This window comes from Chlorocebus sabaeus, chromosome 2 (assembly GCF_047675955.1).
Source record: "Chlorocebus sabaeus isolate Y175 chromosome 2, mChlSab1.0.hap1, whole genome shotgun sequence".
Classification (NCBI taxonomy): Eukaryota; Metazoa; Chordata; class Mammalia; order Primates; family Cercopithecidae; genus Chlorocebus; species Chlorocebus sabaeus.
The window spans coordinates 14,898,139-14,920,976 of record NC_132905.1 but is presented as its reverse complement, the minus strand read 5'-3'; the positions used below and the strand labels follow the sequence as shown (position 1 = coordinate 14,920,976).

Genomic DNA, 22,838 nt, shown 5'->3' with positions numbered 1-22,838 from the left:
AGCAAGAAAAGGACCAATCCTCATCTAGGGTAGAGATACATAAAATAGATTATAAAAAAATAAAAAATGCAAAAGAGACTTCACTTCAGGGCTACAGAAAAAGTCCACCTGAGAAGAGAGATTTAAAGTGGGACTAGAAGAATGAGTAGGGCCAGCCAGGTTGAATAAGCTCAAGATGGAGAGGGAAAAACTATTCCAGGCAAGAGGATGGCATGGGCCAATGGAGGACGTAGAGGCTTTCAAGGAACTGAAGATAACCAGTGTTGCTGGGGTTAGGGAGAACAAGGTTAAGAAGTAGGAGCTGTGGTTCACAGTCCAGCTGGGACAGATCACAAACGGCCATGTAAGTGATGATAAGGACTGTCAACTTTGTTCGAAGAGCAATAGAAAGCTACTGGGTTGCTGATGGTTCAATCATCAACATCTTGATAGAGAGCAAATTTGCCTATAAATATTACCTTCCAGAAACTGGTCCAAAGCATGATTAGTATAACACACAACCAAGATGGGGAACTTCTGGAGGCTAATTTGCCAAACAGACTCGTTGGTTAGGAGGGCCTGAACAATTTTTAGACCCACATAGGTTTTGCCTAGAAAATAAGGAAAAAGGAATTTAATAATTTAGACATTTTCTAAATAAAGTAATTAATTACTTAGAGCAAAATCTTGTTTTTTTAATTTAATACATTAAGATAGTTTAAAATCTAAGAAGCATACATGGTATATTGTGAAAAGTCCCTCTTGTACTCTGTCACCCAGTTTTCTGGGTGGAAGCAATCAATGTTACCAGTTTCTTTTGTAACTTTACAGTGGTAGTATATCCATGTATATACAAACAAATACAAATGTATATTCTTTTTCTAGCCTTCCCCTTTTCTCCTTAAAATAGTAATAGTAACAGACTATTTTCACCATTCTACATCGTTTTTTTTCACTTAACGTATCTTTTTTTTTTGAGACGGAGTCTCGCTCTGTCGCCTAGGCTGGAGCGCAGTGGCCAGATCTCAGCTTACTACAAGCTCCGCCTCCCGGGTTCACGCCATTCTCCTGCCTCAGCCTCCCAAGTAGCTGGGACTACAGGCGCCCGCCACCTCGCCCAGCTAGTTTTTTGTATTTTTTAGTAGAGACGGGGTTTCACCGTGTTAGCCAGGATGGTCTCGATCTCCTGACCTCGTGATCCGCCTGTCTCGGCCTCCCAAAGTGCTGGGATTACAGGATTGAGCCACTGTGACCAGCCACTTAACGTATCTTGAAAAAGGTCGTTCTCTATCAATACACAGGAGAATCTCGTCCTGTCCCCCGTTTTCTTTTTACAGCTGTAAGGTAGTTTTAGTCAGTTTTCTATTGATGACATATATGTTGTTTCCAATCTTGCAGCAAATTCTTTAGAAATACTTTTTATATACATGGTAGATTTGCTTTTGTGATGGGAGGGGAAAACTTGTAGAAATCAACATTGGAATGAGTTACAGGCTCATTAGTAAATAGCAATTCATTAATTAATTAGACTAAAAACTGCTGCATTCTATTTTTTTTTTTTTTTTTGAGATGGAGTTTCACTCTTGTTGCCCAGGTTGGAGTGCAATGGTGTGATCTTGGCTCACCACAACCTCTGCCTCCTGGGCTCAAGCGATTCTCCTGCCTCAGCCTTTCAAGTAGCTGGGACTACAGGCGCGTGCCACCATGCCCAGCTAATTTTTGTATTTTTAGTAGAGACAGGGTTTCACAATGTTGGCCAGGATGGTCTTGATCTCTTGACCCTGTGATCTGCCCGCTTTGGCCTCCCAAAGTGCTGGGATCACAGGCGTGAGCCACCATGCCTGGCCTGCTAAATTCTCACATTGTGTCAGGCTGGTAAGGTAGACACTGTCCTCAAAAATCTCCTGCCTCATTCTCCTGCCTCAGCCTCCTGAGTAGCTGGGACTACAGGCGCCCACCACCTGGCCCGGCTAATTTTTTATATTTTTAGTAGAGATGGGGTTTCACTTTGTTAGCCAGGATGGTCTCGATCTCCTGACCTTGTGATCCACCTGCCTCGGCATCCCAAAGTGCTGAGATTACAGGCGTGAGCCACTGCATCCAGCCAACTGTATAATGGTTTTAGTAATGGTTTCTATTTCACAAGGTTGTGAAGATGCAATTAGTTAACATATGTAAAGCAAGCAAAATGTTGCTTCACATATAGTGCTATTATATATTTGATACTATTTACGTTAAAACAATATAAAATAGAACCAATTATATAAAGCAGAGATCACACATCTCACTACATTTGACCTCTAGCAGTCCTGTATCTATTACTATGCATGACGATGGGTTCCTATTGGAAAATCCCTATAACCAGCTACTTTATAAACAACTTTTATGCCCATTTCGGGAGGAATGTTATTAACTAGACATTCTATTGCAACAAAACCAAAAATGGACAAGTGGTACCTAATTAAACTAAAGAGCTTCTGCACAGCAAAAGAAACTATCAACAGAATAAACAGACAACCTACAGAATGAGAGAAAATATTTGCAAACTCTGCATCCATCTAAGGTCTAATATCTGGAATTAAATAACCCCATTAAAAAATGAGCAAACGACATGAACAGACACTTCTCAAAAGAAGACATACACATGGCCAACAAGCATAAGAAAAAATGTTCAACATCAACATCATTAATTATTAGAGAAATGCAAATCAAAACCACAATGAGATACCATCTCACACTAGTCGGAATGGCTACTATAAAAAGTCAAAAAATAACAGATGCTGGCAAGGTTGCAGAGAAAAGGGAAAGTTTATACACTGCTGGTGGGAATGTACATTAGTGCAGCCACTGTGGAAAGCAGTTTGGAGATTTCTCAAGCAACTTAAAACAGAAATGCCATTTGATATAGCAGTCCCAATATTGGGTATATAACGGGAAGGAATATAAATCATTCTCCCATAAAGACACATGCATATACATGTTCATCATAGCACTATTCACAATAGCAAAGATATAGACTCAACCTAGATGCCCAACAATGGTGGACTGATTAAAGAAAATGTGGCATATATACACCACGAATACTATGCAGCTATGAAAAAGAACAAAATCATGTCCTTTGCAGCAAAGTGGATGGAGTTGGAGGCCATTATCCTAAGCAAATTAAGGAACACAAAACTAAATACCACATGTTCTCACTCATAAGTGGGAGCTAAACATTGAGTACACATGGACACAAAGAAGGGAACAGGCACCAGGGCCTACTTCAGGGTAGGGTGGGAGGAGGGTGAGGATCTAAAAACTACCTATCAAGAGCTGAGTGCAGTGGCTCACACCTGTAATCCCAGCACTTTGGGAGACCAAGGTGGGTGGATTACCTGAGGTCGGGAGTTCAAGATCAGCCTGGCTAACATGGTGAAACCCCATCTCTACTAAAAATACAAAATTAGCTGGGCGTGGTGGCGCATACCTGTAATCCCAGCTACTCAGGAGGCTGAGGCAGGAGAACTGCTTGAACCCAGGAGGCAGAGGTTGCAGTGAGCTGGAATCGTGCCACTGCATGCCAGCCTGGGTGACAGAGTGAGACTCTGTCTCCAAAAACAACAACAACAAAAAACTACCTATCAGGTACTATACTCATTACCTGGATGACAAAATAATCTGTACACCAAACCTCTGCAACACACAATTTACACATGTAACAAACCTGCACAAGTACCCCTAAACCTAAAATAAAAGTTGGAAAATAAAATAAATAAGTAAATAAGAAGACATTCTAGAAATCTAGAGTCAAGGCTCTGTCCCTTGCTTATCTTACAAAGCAGACCTTATGTACTCTGAAACATTTTGTCTTACCTGTTCCAGGAGGTCCTTGAATAATAGCCAGCTCCCTTGTGAGAGCAAACTGCAAGGCTTCCATCTGGGAGTCATCCAGCTTCAGGGCTTCTTTTGAGGGCCACTGGCTAGGATCTAAGACATTAATTCTGGGATGTCTCAAGCCCTCGACATTTCTTAGAAATTCCCCAGTGGCTGAGGGATTCTCTATTAAGGGGGTAAAGTCGTATCTGCCCCCCATTAGCAAGTACCTTGGCTCCTTCACATGAGAGTCACACTCCACGATATTCCTCTGAAAAGGGACATCTTCTTCCTGGACCTCCTGGAGTCCTTCCAGGACATGCCTGTAAGCCTCAAAGTATGCAGTTGTCTCCACCATGAGGAAAGAGTCAGAGGGCTGGACTTCTGCTAGCAGCTGTTGGCTCTGCTCATTGAAGCAGAGCTGGACAATTCCTCGACAGAGATCTTCCTGCTCCCTGTTAGATACGGTGGCAAAAAGAAATGTCTCAAAGTTGTCCTTGGACATGCATACCAAAGACCCATAGAGCAATCGTTTGGAATTCTGCCAGCGAACAAACTTCAGTGGTTTTGTGTCAAACTGCACCTTGTAGACTATGCCTGATGATGAACACATGGGGGTGATAATCCTGGTGTCAAAGTAGATTCGGATGTCATCAAACTTTCTCTTTCTCAGGCCCTGGTCTTCAAAGCTTTGGAGAAGTTCCAAAATGCCTTCCCGTAAAGGTCTGACGAAATCTTCTCGCAGGAGCCGGAAATGGGTATCCAGATAGATAGCAGTGCTGTCATATTTTCCAGAAATGATATTGGGGCGAAGGAAGGGCCTCTCATCCAAGTGCACTTCATTGTAGGTAGGGTAAATGGGCATGGTTCGGTAGCTCTCAACATGGTCTTCTGCCTCAGGCTGCACTAGAGTGTAGGTATCCACTCTCAAAGTGCCCTCTCGCCTCTTTTCCTGCAGATGTTCAATGATAGTCTGTACCTTTTCCAGGTTCTTCTCTGTCTCCTCTTCTATGTCAACACCAGAGGCTCTCAGAGCATTAAGAGAGGTTGGTAGGAGGGAAACCAGCATGGAAGTTTCCTGCACAGAGCTGGCAGGGAAGACACTTACAAGGTCCTGGAGGAGGGAGATGATGTTGCTTATGTGCTCTGGATACTGGTTTCGGATGTCAGGGATGGGTTCAGTGATCATCCCTACCACATAAGCAGGCAGGCAGACTTTGAGAAATTTGGAGTTTTTCAATATGCCCAGTACGTGGAGAACACTCTGACGATCCATTTTGGAGCTGCAAGCCTTCCGAAGAACCTGGCATATGAGCTCAAGGAAGTTAGATTTCATGGAAGAATGAGAAAGGAGCTCTTTCAGCCCTAAACTTGTGGCAAGTGTGATGACCACCTCAGAAGGATCTTTCTGCAGAAGACTTTCTAAGAACTTGTAGCCCAGTTTCTTCGCCTGCTGTGGCTGTTCTGTAGGCTTCTGGTGGGGAGTCCTCCACTGCTGGAAGTTGTCACTGGACCATGGTGGTCTGCGGTTCCTACACTCCTGGTTGCCATTTCTCCACCTGGTGTCATTCTCCTGATCATGTCTTTGGTCTCTAGCTTCGTCACTGGCATGCCCCTCCTGGTTTCTTCTTCCTTGATGTGGGTTCCTGCCCATGGCCCTAAATCTCTCTTCCCTCTGCCAGTAAGCAGCAGGATGGTTGTTGGCCCTAGGATGCCTTCCAGGATGGCTGACTCCTCCTCGGAGAGCACTGGCTGGTGGGTTACTGGCCTGATTTCTAGCTCTTGGTGGTAACTCTCCATCCATAGGGCCTAAACACAATGAAATACTGAGTAACCACAAGAACCAAGTTCTGTTGGAAACCCAACAGAACAACAACGAACATGTTTTCATTTTCCAAAATAACTAAAGAGCTCAGGTTTTATATGATGAGAAAAATGGTTTCTACCAAGTCATATGATAAATGAAAGATAATTATTGTTGCTGTAGAGGTTAGGAAAATATTATTTTTCCAAAAGATGCAAAAGGGAAAAAGAATAAACATTTGTTATTTGGTATGTGTTAGAAAATAAATACATAGGCCGGGCGCGGTGGCTCACGCCTGTAATTCCACCACTTTGGGAGGCTGACGCGGGCGGATCACGAGGTCAGGGTATCGAGACCATCCTGGCTAACATGGTGAAACCCCGTTTCTACTAAAAATACAAAAAAATTAGCTGGGCGTGGTGGCAGGCGCCTGTAGTCCCAGCTACTCGGGAGGCTGAGGCAGGAGAACAGCGTGAACCTGGGAGGCGGAGCTTGCTGTGAGCTGAGATTGCGCCACTGCACTCCAGCCTGGGTGACAGAGCAAGACTCCGCCTCAAAAAAAAAAAAAAGAAAATAAATACATACAGTATGTCTCATTGCTTCTAATCTCATCCCAGTACAAAATAACACTCAGAACATGAGTTTAAAGGCCAAACTGACTTGGTTCAAACGTTGGCCTGGCCACTTCCTTACTATATAACCTTCGCCAAGTTGTATAATTTCTCTAAGTCTCAGTTTCTGCGTTTTTTTTTTTTTTTTTTTTTTTAGACGGAGTCTCGCTCTGTCTCCCAGCCTGCAGTGCAGTGGCGTGATCTCGGCTCACTGCAACCTCTGCCTCCCAGGTTCAAGTGATTCTCCTGCCTCGGCTCCCAATTAGCTAGGATTACAGACGTCCGCCACCGCGCCCGGCTAATTTTTATATTTTTAGTAGAGATGGGGTTTCACTATCTTGGCCAGGCTGGTCTTGAACTCCTGACATTGTGATCCACCCACCTCAACCTCCCAAAGTGCTGGAAGTGCTGGGATTACTGGCATAAGCCACCGTGCCTGGCCGGGTTTTTATAAAGATTAAATGTTTATAAAGTGCTTAGTATAGTACTGGATACATTAAAAACTCTCAATAAATGTTATTACTAGTAGCAGTAATTGGGAATATCCTATTGATTCTAAGGGGGCCACTGGTTCTACCACTAAACAATTATCACAGCCAACAGAGACATCAAGTGAAATATTACAAAGGGAAGTACTACCTGAATGCTGTCCAGCATCAGCAAATGCACTTTGAATGGGAAAGAAAAAGGTGGGGTTTCCTTTACTAAGATGTTTTTGAGCTAACGGACTGTGAAAGAAACTGAAAAATGAAACTCAAGTTTTCTTCCTCTCTGTAGCATGACCTTCACCCTCATAGTACTTACCAATGACCAACCCTTATACAGGAAGCCCAGCATACCCAAGTCCAGTTTTTTTCACTTTCCTTTTTGCTAAAACTGATTCAGGGGCTGACCTAACTTAGCAGAATGACATGGAGATTTTAAAAACAAATAAAATATGACTGTATACAATGATTTGGTTAAAAAGTTATAAAAGCTCTAAATGCATGTTATATTTGAGATGATTATACCATTTCCTGACATCAGATACTAAATCCATTTATGTACACTTTCCCTTGTTTTGCATTTTGTAGAGAATTTTTTTTTTTTTTTTGACAGGGAGTCTGGCTCTGTCACCCAGGCTGGAGTCCAGTGGCACGATCTCGGCTCACTACAACCTCCGCCTCCCAGGTTCACGCCATTCTCCTACCTCAGCCTCCCAAGTAGCTGGGACTACAGGCACCCGCCACCACACCCGGCTAATTTTTTGTATTTTTAGTAGAGATTGGGTTTCACTGTGTTAGCCTGGATGGTCTCAATCTCCTGACCTCATGATCCGCCTGCCTTGGCCTCCCAAAGTGCTGGGATTACAGGTGTGAGCCACCGTGCCCGGCTGAGATTTTAATGTGACAACATAAAGGAATATTCAGTAAAATATAAATGATCTACAACTGAACCCTAAATTTGTACAATTGTTACTCACATATTTACTTTTCAAACTACCCCGAAAATCAGAAGAAAGTACTACTTTTAATATTTTTATCTGATTAGAAGACTCTATGTCATGGAAGAATGGAAAATCGTATCATTTATTCTTTCAGCATTCATGGCTGGGTGTGGTGGCTCATGCCTGTAATCCCAGCACTTTGGGAGGCTAAGGCAGGCAGATAGCTTGAGCTCAGGAGTTTCAGACCAGCCTGGGCAACATGGAGAAACTCTGTCTCTACTAAAAACACAAAAATGAGCCACACGTGATGATGCATGCCTGTGGTCCCAGCTATTTGGGAGGCTGAGGTGGAATGACTGCTTGAGCCCAGGAGGTCGGGGCTGCAGTAAGCCAAGATTGTGCCATGGCAATCCAGCCCAGGCAACAGAGCAAGACCCTGTCTCAAAACAAAAAAACAAACCATTCACGTAGCTCATAAGAGCCCATAGTTCTTCCTCACTTGTTGCACAACTAAAACTCTTTGGAAAACACATTGCAAACTTCCGGAAAAACAGGAATCCATTTGGTTGTTCAGTTTTAGAAAGTGTTGAGCAAGCAGAATAATTCCTTTAGTAGAGTGATGCTCTTGGAACTAATTTAGCTTTGGTGACTAGGATTCATGATCTGCACTATCCAATACAAAGGCATTAGCCACATGTGGCTGCTATGTTTGTGAAATGTAACTACTTTGAATTAAGATGTGTAAAACACACAGGAGATTTTGAAGGCTAGTACCAAAGACTGTTAAGCATTACATTAAAAATTTTTATGTTGATAGTATCTTAAAATGAGTATTTGAAGGAAATAAATATATGTGAATTATTAAAGTATGATAATAAACTATAGTCAATTATTACAATCAAATGATAATATTTTGGTTATACTGGGTTAAATAAGACATTATTAAATTACTAAATTTTATTAAATTGTCATCAAATTTAAAAAATAAATTTCAAGGCCAGGCGCGGTGGCTCACGCCTGTAATGCTAGTACTTTGGGAGGCCGAGGTGGGTGGATCACCTGAGGTTAGGAGTTTGAGACCATCCTGGTCCAACATGGTGAAACCCTGTCTCTACTAACAATACAAAAATTAGCCGGGCATGGTGGCAGGTGCCTGTAATCCCAGCTACTCAGGAGGCTGAGGCAGGAAAATCGCTTAAACCTGGGAGGTGGAGGTTGTAGTGAGCTGAAATCGTGCCACGGCACTCGAGCCTGGGCAACAGAGCAAGACTCCATCTCAAAATAAATAAATAAATAAATAAATAGATAAATAAATTTATTTCATTTTTCTTCTTACGTTTTAAAATGTTTCTAGAAAATAAAAAATTATGCTCTTGGCTTACATTGTTTCTGTTGGATGCTGCTCTACACCAAACATTACTTCCCTTTCTGAAACTCTATCACTGTTTTTGTTACAGTGAACTGCATCCATTCATCAGTTCTCTTAGGAAAAGCGGAGGGTTGGCTATTTTTCAGAGTAATTCACGCTGTAATTAAGAAATAAGTCATTCTTTTTTTTTTGAGACAAGGTCTCTGTCACCCAAGCTGGAGTGCAGGGGCCAGATCACAGTCCAGAGCAACCTCTGCCCTCTGCACCCACCCCTTCCTGAGGTTCAAGGGATCCTCCCACTTCAGCCTCCCCAGTAGCCTAAGTAGCTGGGACTACAGGCACGCAGCACCATGTGGCTAATTTTTATATGTTTTGTAGAGAAAGGCTATTACCATGTTGCTCAGGCTGGTCTCAATCGCCTGGGCTCAAACAATCCTCCTGCCTCAGGCTCCCAAAGTGCTAGGATTATAGACTTTAGCCACTGCATCCAGCTATAGTCATTCTTTACTTGAGAGATGCAGATAATCTTAGGTAGGCCTGCTCATTCATAGAGAGCCTGATTTCCTTTTCTTATTACTAGAATTTCCTTCTCATTAGGTAGGAAACCTTGCTTACCTCTGTGGTTGGTATGGGAATTCCTGGGCCTGGCATCCAGATGCGGCCTTCTCTCCTCCATGTCTGAGTCACCTGAATTCCTCCACGTTACTTTCTGTTATCTGGAAAACTGTACATGTTGAGTTATCAGTGTCCTCGAAACACAGCATCTAGCAGCAAAAACCCCAACATCATCAAGCCAGTCCTTCTGCCTTTGTTAACATTTTAATGATTTGTTAACTAAGGGTTAAATACAGATTTTAATCTAGAGCACAAGTGCTCAACTCTGCAAATGCCCAGTTATGATATAAAATATTAAATTCACAATTTAGCTGATTTCAAGAGATAGAATTCCCCTTTCTTTTACCCTTGCACTTTCTTGGGGTAGAGGGAATGTCATCAATTCCCATTCAAAACTGCTGTTTCGTTTATGCCTTTAGCCAAGTTACTTAATCAGTTGCTAGGTTTCATTTTCCTTTCCTAAGAAGCAGATAATATTGTTGCCAGGGCAAAAAGGAGTACATTTTTGTTAATCCAAAATCATGTAGTCACCACCCTATCTGGCATTTACAAATCTGCCACTTACATAGTACCCAAATAGCTTGCAGTACCCTATAGTTTATAAATAATTAGTGAGCAGTTATCCCCTTAGCCTACTCTTTGGAATGGAGCCAAATGATTAAGCTCTCTGCTCTACTGAATCAAGAGAAAGAAATTACACGTTTCAATAACCAGGAGGCTTGGCAACTACGAGGTGCTGTTTCCTCAGGACCAACTGGAAATCTGATATTCTTTCTTCCTCCTCATTCTTCTACCTTGATGATTTTTGACACTGCTCCTATAAGAGGAAGAGGAAGCCCCTTTAAGGGAACTTCTCAACCCAACTCATACACATTGTGTGGGCTGGGTCTAAGGAAAGAGTGGGTGACTCAGAGTCCTCAGCAAAGGGATTTTTGAGACGGTCTTCACCGAGTTTTAAAATATTCATACTTGGAAACTGTGACTACATTTGGCATTATATGAGGGGCAGCTTTGATCCTCATCTGAAAAAGGAGTCTCTTTTCTTCCCCATGGGAATATCTCTGGTAAGTCCCCTCCCTCATCTTATCAAACCCAGCCCTCCTGGCGCAGGCTCAGTATTTAGAGTTTGTTTGTTTATTTTCAATTCTCTGAGGGGAAAATTCCTTCTTCCCCTTGTTGAAAAATGCTAAAATAGAAACTCCAGAAAATTTAAAGAAACGGAAGAAAAAAAGAAATGTTAAAAAGAAAAGGCAAGGAAAGGAAGGGAGGAGTAGATATGAACAGGAAATGCTGGGATCGAAAACAGACTGAAGTGTTTTTTTGGGGGGTGAATCAAGGCCTAAAGGGCACGGAGAAGAAAATCAGTGATGATCAAGCTGGCCTGGGCTCAGAATGAGAGGGGCTGGTCATCACCAGGGTGGGACGCAGGAGGCTGAGGCCGGAGGCAGAGCTGGGTTTGGGGAAAATCTCCAGGCTCCTGGGGAACCCCACTGTCCCTAATGGAAATGTTATGGGGTCAGGGAGCGCCAAGGCTGTGAGGTGGCGGGGTTATGGGGGCCTCCCGGAGAGGGTGGCAGGGAGCAGCTGGGGGTGCTTGCTGAGGACGGAGGTGGAGGGCAGGGAGCAGGCTGAAGGGGGTGCCGAGGTGCTTTGTAGAAGAGGGGGATTGATAAGGTGACAGGTGGTGAGGCCGGAGGAATGAGGGGGTGCTAGTGGCAGAAGGGAGGGCACAGACAGGGTTGGGGGTAGAGGAGATCGAAGTGTTGAGGGCAGAAGCGGTGATGGTGTCGGGGGTGCTGGGGAGAGCGACGGGCCAGCTGAGAGGGGATGGGGACACTAAAGAGAGTACAGGGGAGCCGAAGGAGCGACGGGGCGCTGAGATGGGCCAGGGGCTGAGTGGGTGACGGGGCGCTGAGTGGGTGATGGAGGTCTGGGTCTGAGGGGGCGACGGGGCGCTGAGAGGCGCTCTGAGTGGGTGCTGAAGCCCCCGGGGGCTAAGGAGGTGACAAGGCTGAGTGGGTGACGGGGGTCTGGGGGTTGAGGGGGCGACGGGGCGCTGAGGGGCCAGGGGCTCTGAGCGGGTGACAGGGGCGCTGAGGGCTTGAGAGGGTGACAGGTCTTCTGGGCAGAAGCAGTGGCGGGGCGGCGCGGGCGCCGGGGGTCGCGGCGGGGCAAGGAAGAGGCAGGGGCAGGGGCAGTTGCGGGGCCACTCACCCGGCTCCGGCGCGTCCTTTCACTGCCGCCGGCGAGTGCTGGGGCTTCGGCCCAGGCAGGTCGGTGGCCCCGCCCGGCGCCGCGCACTTTCGGTTTCCGTTCCCCGCAGACCCAGGGCGGAGCCGGGCGGGCGGCCCAGAGGAGGAAAAGGAGGAGGCGGGGGCCCCGGGTGGAGAGCGCGAGGGCCTGGCCCAGGCACAGCCTGCGCCTCCGCCCTAGAGGAGGGCGTCACCTCAGCTCCCCCGGGCGGCGGAGCCGGCGGGCTCAGGCGGGCGCGGCGGAGGGGAGCGGACCGCAGGGGGCGGGATGACTGCGCCCAGAGCCTTTGCGGGCCTCAGTCGGCCCCAGAGGAAGGGGGACCCGTCGAGCGCTTTGGTGCGTGTGAAGCGCGACATCGCGGGGAAGCAGACGAGCCCGGGTGGCCCAGCGTGTACAGGGAAGGGGGCGGGACTAGATGCGGCCTTGACAACTACTAGAGCGCCTCGGGCTGTGCGGCTCGAGACTACATTTCCCAGGGGGGGCCCGCGCGGAGCGGGCGGAAAAGAGAACGCCTCGGATCCAGTGCGCAGGTGCGAGAGCCATCCTTGGTTATATAAGGGAGGTTTAGGCGCCCATTCGTTCTTTTGCGTCGGGGGCGCTCGGGGTGTCGGGGTTGTATGGCTTACAGCCAGGCTTCATACGCTGTTGTCCTGCCCGTGAGTTCCCGTTTTGTGGGTGGTGAGTGGAAACTCCATGTTCTTCGTTGGAGACCCCTGGTCCTCCCTTCCCTTCTTTGTGCCGTCGTCTCCGCGGCCAGCCCTAATCTGCCTCTCGTGGCTTCTCCGGCTCTGATCCCAAACAGGCCTTAAGGGCGTGGGAGAAATGAGTTTATAGAGCTGGAAAAGCCAGTGCCTTCTGCACGGGCCTGAGAAGCCCTTGGCTGGTGTAAATGATGACTTTTCACTTTTTTCCCCATCAGATCGACAATGCTGACGTCTTATATTTTGCCAGTTAGTTCTGATACATCGGCCTCTAAAGGCTTGGTCTTGAGTTCATTTCTGACCGTGGGAAGATGGCGGTTGACGCCCTTTATTTGTTGGTTCACAGGTTAGAGCAGCCAGCGGGTATAGAATGGATTTTGGAGGAGGGAGTCACCACTGGGCCTCCAAGGAAGCCACGTGCAGACATCTACAACCTTCGATCTCCTGACGAGTAAGACTTTGTCTCCTATGGGCCTACTGTAGAAAACACGTGCTTTGAGAAGCTTTAGCTTCCTGGGAAAAGGTGGGATTTAATAAAGCAGTGTTTATCGAGTACCCGTTAGGTATTTAAAGTGTTCTGACGGCCGGGCTCTGTGGCTCACACCTGTAATCCCAGCACTTGGGGAGGCTGAGGCAGGTGGGTCACCTGAGGTCAAGATTTCGAGACCAGCCTGGCCAACGTGTTGAAACCCCGTCTCTATTAAAAATACAGAAATTAGCTGGGCGTGGTGGTGGGCCCTTGTAATCCCAGCAACTCGGAAAGCTGAGGCAGGAGAGTTGCCTGAACCCGGGCGGCGGAGGTTGTAGTGAGCCGAGATTGCGCCACTGCACTACAGCGGGGGCAACAGAGTGAGACTCCGTCTCAAAAAAAAAAAAAATGTTATGAATGTTTTATTCTGACAACTTAACTATTGGACCTAGGTTTCTGGTGAAGAAACAGGTTTAAGAGAAATGCCTAAAGTGGAAGAACCTTGTTAATGAAAAGGCGTTCAACATTTTAATGCCACTTAAACATCTTTTTGGATTCCATTCTTCCTGTGTGTTGGGCACTTAAATTTCCAAGTGGAGGGGTGATTTATTGACATATTTTGGAAAGCCAAATGTGTTTTTCTGTTGAACTAGCCCCTCAAACCAGTGCCCGACTACATAACTAATATTTTTGCTGGAGTCCAGGAGTGAGGCATTTATAAAGTCTGGGCTTCATGGGAACACATGTGAAGCTTATTGTTCCAGATTGTTCTTTTGTCAGGTAACTTGTGTTAAAATGCAACCTCTTGGCACTCGTTCACTTCCCAACTCAGTAAATGCCGACTACTTCCTCAAGTCTTCCAGCCACGCTGGCTTCTATCATGGGCCTATATACTCAAATAGAGTGGAAGCACCGAAGACGGGTGTTTTGTCTACTAAATTATTGTCAGTTACAGGATACAACACAGTGGTGCTTAAACCCTGCATGCAGATTTGCAGATACCAAACATACCAACTAAATCTTACTCCTCACTCAGGAACTTCCTGCTGGCATATATGATGACTTAGCTTTTTTCCCCGACAGATCGACCATGTTGATCTAACTTTTCTAAGCCAGTTTCTGTCTGATATGCCAGCTTGAGTAGCTCCTTTGTCCCATCTCCCCTGGGCATCTAACTGATGGGAGCTCATTTTTCTGTTTTTTTAATTTCAGGTTTATTGTTGGCCAAAACCAGGCTTTGATTGAACCAGGATGAATGCGGGTGTTGGGAATAGAATATATATATACATATAAAACCGGTAAGTGGTGCCAACATGTCTTCCTTGGCTGAGTAGACATAGGCTCTATGGAGGGGGTTGTAGCTGCTTTTCAGTGTGGGTTTGTCACCCTACTTCCTGTATGACTCAAATGTGGCCTTTGCAGCTGATGATACAGCTTCTTTCCCCATCAGATCGACCCTGTTGATCTCTACACTATTGGCCAGTTTTGTCTGATGCATTGGCCCCAGTAATAACTCATATCTTTGTTTTCTGCTTATCTTTATCAGAGATTATTGCTTGTTCATGGGAATTGGGCTTCTCTTTTTTCCAGCATTCAGATGGCTTATTTTGATCTATTAACTTCCTATAGGTTGGGAGCCACGTGCACCAGTGTGTTGATCTTGGCTTGATTCAGTCAGGTGAGGTTTCTGCTTTCTAGCTGTCAAACCCCACAGCAAAATTTGTCCAACTGGGCCTAACTTCAGGACCCATTTCCAAGTTGGGTGTAAAACTGGAAGAATAAGTCATTAGGACTGACATTGGCCTGTTGGTATTAATAGATCTTTGTTGAAAATAAGAGCTTGGAGTTGCAAAGAAAACGAGCACTGGAACACAAGATTTCTCAGCAAGGCAAATTTACTTCTGCTGGAGGGTGTTGCTAGCATTCCTGGCAAGAGCACACCCAACAAAACAAAAGAGAGGCATTTTTTATCCCTAATGCAAGTAGTCCCTGTTTCTGTGTTCTATCCCCATTGGCCAGAGTCTACAGCACAATCTAAACTAGTCCTGATTGGCTATTTTAAACAGGAGGGGTGTAGGTTACAGCTGTGGGAAGGGCAGGAAACTTGTTTACAGAGCGGGTTGCTAGGAGTGAAGGGGACTTTTCCAAATAAGGAACAGGATACAGGTTGGGATTGGCCGGAGAAGTTGTTTATAGAACGGGTAACTAGGAGCAGGCAGGTATGAGGAAGTTGACCTTAAGAATAAGGAAGAAACCCATTGTATCTAACAATTTCCCCCTTTTGATTTTTATAATTCTTTCTCTTGAGACTTTTTTTTAGCATGTCTTTGTTCCTCTTGGTCCTCAAATTAGAAACTTACCTGAATAAGGCGAGGAAGGATTGAGGAAGATTTTGGTGATAGCTGTTCAAATAAGCTTTTGTATTAATTCTGAGATACAGGGTATGATACAGCCTCCTGCAAGAATGAACTGATGGCAAGAGAGGTGATGATTGAGGACGTAAATCCTTTCCATTTGCCAAACGATTTTTCCATTAAATTCGTGAAGAGGTCGTTTATTCCAGAATTTTTAGCTAGCTTATTGGATAAAGTAGTAAGTCCTTGTGCCTTTGTTATGGTTCCATCAGGAGCAGTATTATTAGGGATAAAAGTACAACGCTGGGTTCCAATCATGACACAAACTTCACCTTTCTCTGCTAGTGTCATGTCTAATGCTGTTGTGTTTTCCCGGGCCATTTGACTGGTGGGCCCTAATTGTTCAGCTATTCCCTTAATAGCATCCCTAGTATAATTAATGAAATGTTGCTGGCTTACTTTTTTTTTTTTTCTTCTTTTTTTGAGTTGGAGTCTCACTGTCGCCCAGGCTGGAGTGCAATGGTGCAGTCTCTGCAACCTCTACCTCCCGGGTTCAAGCTACTCTCCGTCCTCAGCCTCCTGAGTAGCTGGGCTACAGGCGTGTGCCGTCACGCCTGGCTAATTTTTTGTATTTTTAGTAGACATGGGTTGTCACTATGTTGGTCGGGCTGGTCTCAAACTCCTGACCTCGTGATCCACCCGCCTCAGCCTCCTAAAGTGCTGGGATTACAGGCGTGTGCCACTGCTCCCGGCCCAATCTATTTTTATTTAGAGTTAGCCACCAGAACAACATGGATTCAAACCTTGCAGCTATTTGATTTAGGGCCTTAAGTTTATCTGGCACTCCTCGTGGGACTCCAGTGGCATCTATATAAACATGAGAGTCACGAGGGACATACATTGTTCTACGATGTTTTGTTTTTATGTTTTATGTTTTCTGGTTGAAATGCCAGGGTGAAAGGGAGTAGCCAATTGGATTAGAGCACAAGTGCCACTCCAGGTTACTTGGCATAGTATTCAGTAATGGTCCACCACAATACCACCGTACATCTGCTAGGGGATGAATAAGGGACGACTGATTGGTAAGCTCCTGGAAGGGCTTAAGCTCACTGCATCTCCTTAGGTCTCCAAGGAATGCCAAGTTCTCCCCCTGTGAGAGAGACAGGTAAAATTGGCATTGGAAAGAGGGATGCTGGATGACCCTCGGGGGCTGACCTGCAGGGTGTCGGACTTCAGGGGACTTCAGGGAACAGCAGCGAGTTTGGTATAGCTTATTGCCCCAGGCTGTGGGGTCTTGGAAGAGAGCTACCATGCAACTCATGCCTCAGCGGCTGGAGGACCATCTGAGTGGAAAGGGGACAATCTGGGGCTCTGGTTTACCATGTGCATAAGCATAACAATCGCTTTGTTTAGAGAGTGGACAGAATATTTAATCCATTTCACCCAGGCATTTGCATCTTGGTACCCTGTTACAGTTGGTAGAGTTTGCTTTAGATCTTTAACCTCTACAATGGTCACTTTGGTTTTGTCATTGGGTGTTTGTTTAGAAGAAGGGGATGGAGGAGCAATGAAGCGCATTTCGAAAGATCTCATGGGGTCTATCCCTAATGTTGCAGCTCCCATGCAAGGGTCGTGTGAGGATTTAGAATTTATCTTGGAACGGCAGATATACTTTTCTGAGGAGGCCAGCTGCCTCTGGTTTTGGAGATCCCCACAGGGTATGACAAGACAGGCACGTGATGGTTTGAGGTGAGCTTGATCTAGTTACATTAATGGTAAGGTGGCTGACGGTAGAGAGAGGAAAAAAGAAAAGGCAGTATAAGAGGGTTAAAGTTTTCTCAGCTTTAGGTTGGTAGAAATTGGTCCTGGAACAATAGCGCATGACTCTGAAGATGGCGATCCTCTTTTGACTCAGGTATGACGGGTCCACCCCTTTTCGGCGGTTCAGGCTGCTGTTTCAGTTGTTAGGAGTACTAGGTATGGTCCTTTCCAAACTGGCTCAAGTTTTTCCTCCTTCCAGCTTTTGATGTGGATGTGATCTCCAGGCTGGTATTGATGTGCCAGGAACTGTAAAGGTGGCATCTGTGCTAAAAGACCTTTAGTTCTGAGGGAAGAGAAAGTGGAAGATAAAACCAAGTATATAATTTGATCCTTTGTTTCAAAGGTAGGAATGTCAGTAGTAGAGTGTAAATAAGGCAGTCCTCTCATAGAGAGGCCAGTATCTTTCCGAGGGGCAGTCCTGATTTAATTAGGTGAATCTGTAAACCCTTGGGGTAGGACTCTGCATTGGTACTGCTGCTTCCATCCAGAATGAGGATTTTTCTCACTCAAAAGTATGTCTCTTGTCTTCAGCCAAGGGGCATGCCCAGAAGGCATCTTTTAAATCTATTACTCTGAACCATTCTGCTGAGGATGGTGTAAGGATTGGGGACAACAGGGTGGGTAGTCTGGACTGTTTGGTTGATAGCCCAGAGATCTTGTACTAGTCGATATGACCTGTCTGATTTCTTTACAGGTAATATTGGGGTGTTATAGGGGGACATTAGGGTTCAGGGAGTCATCCTGAATGAGACATTCAACTCCAGGCTTTAAGCCCATTCTGCCCTCTAGGGGAATGGGATATTGCCTTTTTCTTACTATTTCCCCTGGGGTCTTTAGCTTTATATGCGTTGGAGTGACTTGAAGTCTTTTCTGATTTTTTTTTTTTTTGAGTTGGAGTCTCGCTCTGTCACCCAAGCTGGAGTGCAATGGTGTGATCTTAAGCTCACTGCAACCTCTGCCTCCTAGGTTCAAGCAATTCTCCTGCCTCAGCTTCCTGAGTAGCTGGGATTACAGGCGCCTGCCACTGCGCCCAGCTAATTTTTGTATTTTTAGTAGAGATGGAGTTTCACCATATTGGCCAGGCTGGTCTCAAACTCCTGACCTCATGATCTGCCCATCTTGGACTCCCAGGTGCTGGTATTTCAAGCGTGAGCCAGCACGCCCAGCCTCCCTAATTTCTTTTTCCTGCCCGTACATCAAGATAAATGTATTTTTCTTCTGTGGTGGTAAGTAGATTTAATGAGATGAGGAATCTCTCTGGGCCAACATGTGAGCCTATACCTAGTTTTAGCATTAAGTCTCTTCCTAATAAGTTAGTTCCAGCCTCAGGGACTAACAGGAATTTAACATGGGCTGATCGAGTTTTGTATTTGACCTCTGTCTTTTTAAGATTTTTGCTTTAAATCTTTTATCCCTGAGATAGAAAGTTCTTCTGAAGAATAGGTGATAGATGGGAGGGAACAGGAGTGAGGTGCAGCTGAATCTGTTAAAAAGGTTGTAAGTTCACATTTGGGTCCCACCTCTAAATTTATCAAGGGCTCTTGGTGGGATGCAGGTAAAAGAGACAGAGCCCCTGACCTCCCTGTTCTTCCTCAAAGGCCGTAAGTGGAATGATATTTTTTCTCTTTTTCCCATTTGGGGCATTTTAAAGTGACCTACTCTTCCACATTTGAAACATTGTTTTCCCCTCTTCCCTGTCCTGCACTGTGACTTCCAGGTTTTATTCCCTTACTCCTTGTATAGAGTTTGGTTGCTGGTGGCCTAGAGGGTTTATAAGTTTTACTTCCTTGTGTCTCCTATTGCAGAGCTCCCTGTTGTAAGGTAAACAGCATGATTTTTGCCTTTTTCTGCTGTTCTTTGTCCCTATTTACATGCTTCTCTAAGAAGTTTGTCTCTGGGACGATCTTTCCAATTCTCTATCTTTTGTAGTTTTTTTAGGGATGTCTGGCCAAATCTTAGCAAAATGCCTTAGCATCCCTTGCCCCAGTGGGTCTTCCATTTCTAAACCTGCATATTGTCTCATCTGTTCTTTAAGCCTATTTAGGAATTCCATGGGTCCTTCACCCATCCCTTGTATGTTGAATGCTCAGGAAATATTCTCAGTTCAGGATACTGACTCCCAAACTCCCCTAACTATCATATCTCTAAGGTCTCTCATTTTCTCGGTGAGCTGCGTTGTTACTCCACTGGGATTTTGGGCTGGGAATTTTTGCCCTGCAGCAGGAACATTTTGACCGGTAGGGTGTTCATGTTCCCAGACTCCCATAGCAACACTATGGATCATAGTTCTTCTAAGAAGGAAATGCCTAAAATGGACATAAGCTTGGCCCAAGCATACAATTGGGGTCCTAAAAATTGATCAATTTGATTTGCTACCTCATAAGGGTCATCTTAACAAGGGCTTGAGTGTTTTTTTAGATTTGGGACTTCTGAGCTGGTTAAGGGGGCATTTATGACGCCGATGCCTCCTCTCCCAAGGGGCACTTCCCTCAAGGGGAAGAGTGTTGGGGCCGATTGGCTATGTTAAACAGGAGGGGTGTGGGTTACAGCAGTGGGAAGAGCAGTTTACAGAGCTGGTTGCTAGGAGTAAGGGGGACTTTTCCAAATAAGGAACAGATGCGGGTTACAGGTTGGAATTGGTGGGAGAAATGTTTACAGAATGGGTAATCAGGAGTGGGAACTATGAGGAAGTTGACCAAAGAACAAGGAAGTTAAACTTTGAAGAGAAACCCATCATACCTAACAGTCTTGTAAGAAAGGATGACAAAGTGATTGAACATTGGGTGGAGCTAATTTTCCTTGGCCAATGCACTTAGATAAGGAGCTCCAAGTTGTATTTAAGTTGGGAGTCAATTTACTTAATTCTTGTGAGGTTCAGGTGTAAGATTCCTCACACTACTGCCCATGAGCCACCTTAGCTCCTTGTTACATGGGCCTGTTAACATGGCAGCTTTGTCAGTGAGCGAACCCGGGAGAGACAGACATAGCAGAGACAGATGTTTGAAGTCTACACCTTCCACCCCCTTTAAAGAGAAAGTAACACCACTCCTTTTCTGTGTCCCTTGGGGACACTGCCTCCATGTCTGGTCACATGGCTGGAATTTATAGCAGATAAGCATACTGTGGTCTGAGACATGATTGTATGCTTTCCTTCTGCTGACCTTTACAATCACTCAATAAATTGCACTAACACAGGGAAGTTCTTTCACCAAATACCTGTGTTGCAAAGCTTGCCATCATAGATGAGTGGCTCGTGATAATTCTCCAACTTTTACATAAAAAAACCAAAACCTCAAAAAGAAATTGTAGTTCATGTCAGTTAGTGATGATTCATCACTAACTGACTATATTTTGTTTATGGAAACAAAATACTAACTGTATTTTGTTTATGGATGTATGAATGTGCATAGTTCACTAAAGTCCAACATTCACGTAATAAGACTTCTTGTATATAAAATGACCCTCTAAGATGTTAAATAGATCCTAAGCCTGGTATAACTTTATTAAAGTATCCTTACTTGCCCCTAAAATGTCTTTAGTACACATTACTTTTGGGTTGTCTCTTGAATGAACACAAAGGTATCCAATTTCTTCTTTTAAGAAAATGGGGTCTCTCCAGCACCCAGGCTGGAGTGCAATGGTGCAGTCATGGCGTACTGCGTCCTTGATCCTCCTGCCTCAGCCTCCCAAGTAGCTGGGACTAAAGGCACGCACTGCCGTGCCTGGCTAATGTTTTACTTTTTTGTAGAGTTGCAGCCTTGCTACGTTTACCCAGGCTGGAGTGTAGTAGCTATTCACAGGCATGATTGCTTGAAACTCAAGGCCTCAAGGGAAACTTCCGCCTCAATATCCTCCGTAGCTGCAACTACAGCCACACACCCCACTGCTCAGCTTCTCATCCTTTAAAAGATTTTTACTGGTAGTGTCCTCATTCTGGGTTTCTGTCTTCTGTGTTTACTGTGACATGAAGTCTTTTTTTTTTTTTTTTTTTTTTTTTTTTGAGACAGAGTCTCGCTGTGTCGCCCAGGCTGGAGTTCAGTGGCCGGATCTCAGCTCACTGCAAGCTCCGCCTCCCGGTTTCACACCATTCTCCTGCCTCAGCCTCCCAAGTAGCTGGGACTACAGGCGCCCGCCACCTCGCCCGGCTAGTTTTTTGTATTTTTTAGTAGACAGGGTTTCACCATGTTAGCCAGGATGGTCTCGATCTCCTGACCTCGTGATCCGCCCATCTCGGCCTCCCAAAGTGCTGGGATTACAGGCTTGAGCCACCGCGCCCGGCCTGACATGAAGTCATTTTTAGATGAAGGTTAAACATTTTGCCAACACAGGTACAATATGGGATTCAATAAAAGTACAGAATTAGTTGTCTTATTAGAGACTGGGAAGTTTCCCTGCTCCTTTTATCAGTACTTTGCTGTACCGATAAAGGGGATGGGCTTGGAGTGACCAGGTCTTAGTCACATACGTATTTTCATACCCTCAACAAGAAGCACTATAGACCAGAATGGAGCATTGATTGTAATCCACCTTCTTTTCTTAGAAACTGGTGAAGGAATATGAGAGGAGTCCTCTGGAAAGAAAAGAACAGACCCTGTGCTTTCATGAAAGTGAAGATCTGGCTGAACCAGTTCCACAAGGTTATTGTATACATAGCCTGGGTTTAAAAGGCTGTGCCCACTTTGAAAAATGTCATTGTTAGACTTTGCTGAAATTTCTAACTGCCTACCTGGATAAAGAAAATAAAATCTTTTAAATCAAAATGCTGTTTGTTTGGCCATTGGAGATAACCATTGAACAGGAATAACAAGTAGTAGTTGGGTATTTGCAGTTTCATTTGGTGTTAGTTTTTTGAGGGGAAAATCACCCTAGTGGGCAGTTGGTTTCTGTGGGCAAAGCATGGCTTTCCACAGGTGTTAAGTGCCTCATGATTGGCTTCTGCATTGGAAACCTAAGAATAAGCAAGCACACTTGGGCCAGAATTCGAACTCCAGGGGCAGAGACGCAGAGGGTCAATACAAAGGTATCTCACTTGTATGCTTACACCTGTGCAAGACTGTATATGTTAAATCGTGGGTATTGGGCCTTAATGGTTGCATGAGATGAGTAAGGATGATTTGGGCTATGGTATTTGTGTTTATAAACTTCATAGAAAATTGCAAATATAGGCTGTATCATTTATCAATGATGATTTTAAGTATCTTAAAATATCACCTCAAAGATGGGACCTCTAAAAAGTTTTTTTTTTTTTTTTTTTGAGGCGGAGTCTCGCTCTGTCTCCCAGGCTGGAGTGCAGTGGAGTGATCTCGACTCACTGCAAGCTCTGCCTCCCAGGTTCACACCATTCTCCTTCCTCAGCCTCCTGAGTAGCTGGGACTACAGTCGCCTGCCGCCACACCTGGCTAATTTTTTTGTATTTTTAGTAGAGATGGGGTTTCACTGTGTTAGCTAGGATGGTCTCCATCTCCTGACCTTGTGATCTGCCCACCTCGGCCTCCCAAAGTGCTGTGATTACAGGCATGAGCCACTGCGCCTGGCCTGGGACCGCTGGATTTCTAAAATGGCTCCTGGTATTGACTCAGAA

At 45.1% G+C, this 22,838-nt stretch overlaps 2 protein-coding genes and 3 non-coding genes across 10 annotated transcripts in view; 4 read left to right on the top strand and 1 right to left on the bottom strand.

Annotated features, from left to right (window-relative positions):
* ZNFX1 (zinc finger NFX1-type containing 1) overlaps nt 1–11,979 on the bottom strand; it is a 32,210-nt gene extending 20,231 nt beyond the window's left edge. The window contains exons 1-4 of one of the 5 annotated variants that reach the window (XM_037982653.2): nt 11,874–11,979; nt 9,660–9,760; nt 3,835–5,643; nt 459–590 (exon numbers count right to left, since the gene is read on the bottom strand). In XM_037982653.2, the coding sequence (XP_037838581.1) occupies nt 459–590; nt 3,835–5,643; nt 9,660–9,720 (2,002 nt within the window). In that variant the 5' untranslated portion in view covers nt 9,721–9,760; nt 11,874–11,979. Of the gene's footprint in view, nt 1–458; nt 591–3,834; nt 5,644–9,659; nt 9,809–10,295; nt 10,316–10,357; nt 10,465–11,873 lie in introns of those variants that run through there. The other 4 variants (XM_037982649.2, XM_037982652.2, XM_073005947.1 and 1 more) reach the window with 4 other exon arrangements.
* A 51-nt stretch (nt 11,980–12,030) lies between these two features.
* On the top strand, nt 12,031–22,017 carry LOC103244571 (uncharacterized). Of its 2 annotated transcripts, XM_037982655.2 has the most exons (4): nt 12,031–12,568; nt 12,960–13,064; nt 14,295–14,380; nt 21,798–22,017. In XM_037982655.2, the coding sequence occupies exons 1-3, from the start codon at nt 12,180–12,182 to the stop codon at nt 14,335–14,337; spliced, it is 537 nt and encodes a 178-aa protein (XP_037838583.2). In that variant the 5' UTR covers nt 12,031–12,179; the 3' UTR covers nt 14,338–14,380; nt 21,798–22,017. The 2 variants fall into 2 exon arrangements, with proteins under 2 accessions (XP_037838583.2, XP_037838584.2); XM_037982656.2 differs by lacking the exon at nt 14,295–14,380.
* On the top strand, nt 12,792–12,882 carry LOC119618691 (small nucleolar SNORD12/SNORD106). The gene has a single exon (XR_005235061.1). It is a non-coding gene; the product is annotated as a small nucleolar SNORD12/SNORD106 (small nucleolar RNA).
* Nucleotides 14,128–14,218, top strand: LOC119618689 (small nucleolar SNORD12/SNORD106). The gene has a single exon (XR_005235059.1). It is a non-coding gene; the product is annotated as a small nucleolar SNORD12/SNORD106 (small nucleolar RNA).
* On the top strand, nt 14,495–14,584 carry LOC119618690 (small nucleolar SNORD12/SNORD106). The gene has a single exon (XR_005235060.1). It is a non-coding gene; the product is annotated as a small nucleolar SNORD12/SNORD106 (small nucleolar RNA).
* Nucleotides 22,018–22,838: the final 821 nt, after the last annotated feature.

Bases quoted from the DNA above. Each gene is read 5' to 3' on its own strand.
- LOC103244571 (XM_037982655.2), top strand. From the start codon at position 12,180: ATGACTGCGCCCAGAGCCTTTGCGGGCCTCAGTCGGCCCCAGAGGAAG. The intron at 12,569-12,959 runs GTGAGTTCCCGT...GTTGGTTCACAG, and splicing joins CATACGCTGTTGTCCTGCCC to GTTAGAGCAGCCAGCGGGTA. The intron at 13,065-14,294 runs GTAAGACTTTGT...TTTTAATTTCAG, and splicing joins AACCTTCGATCTCCTGACGA to GTTTATTGTTGGCCAAAACC.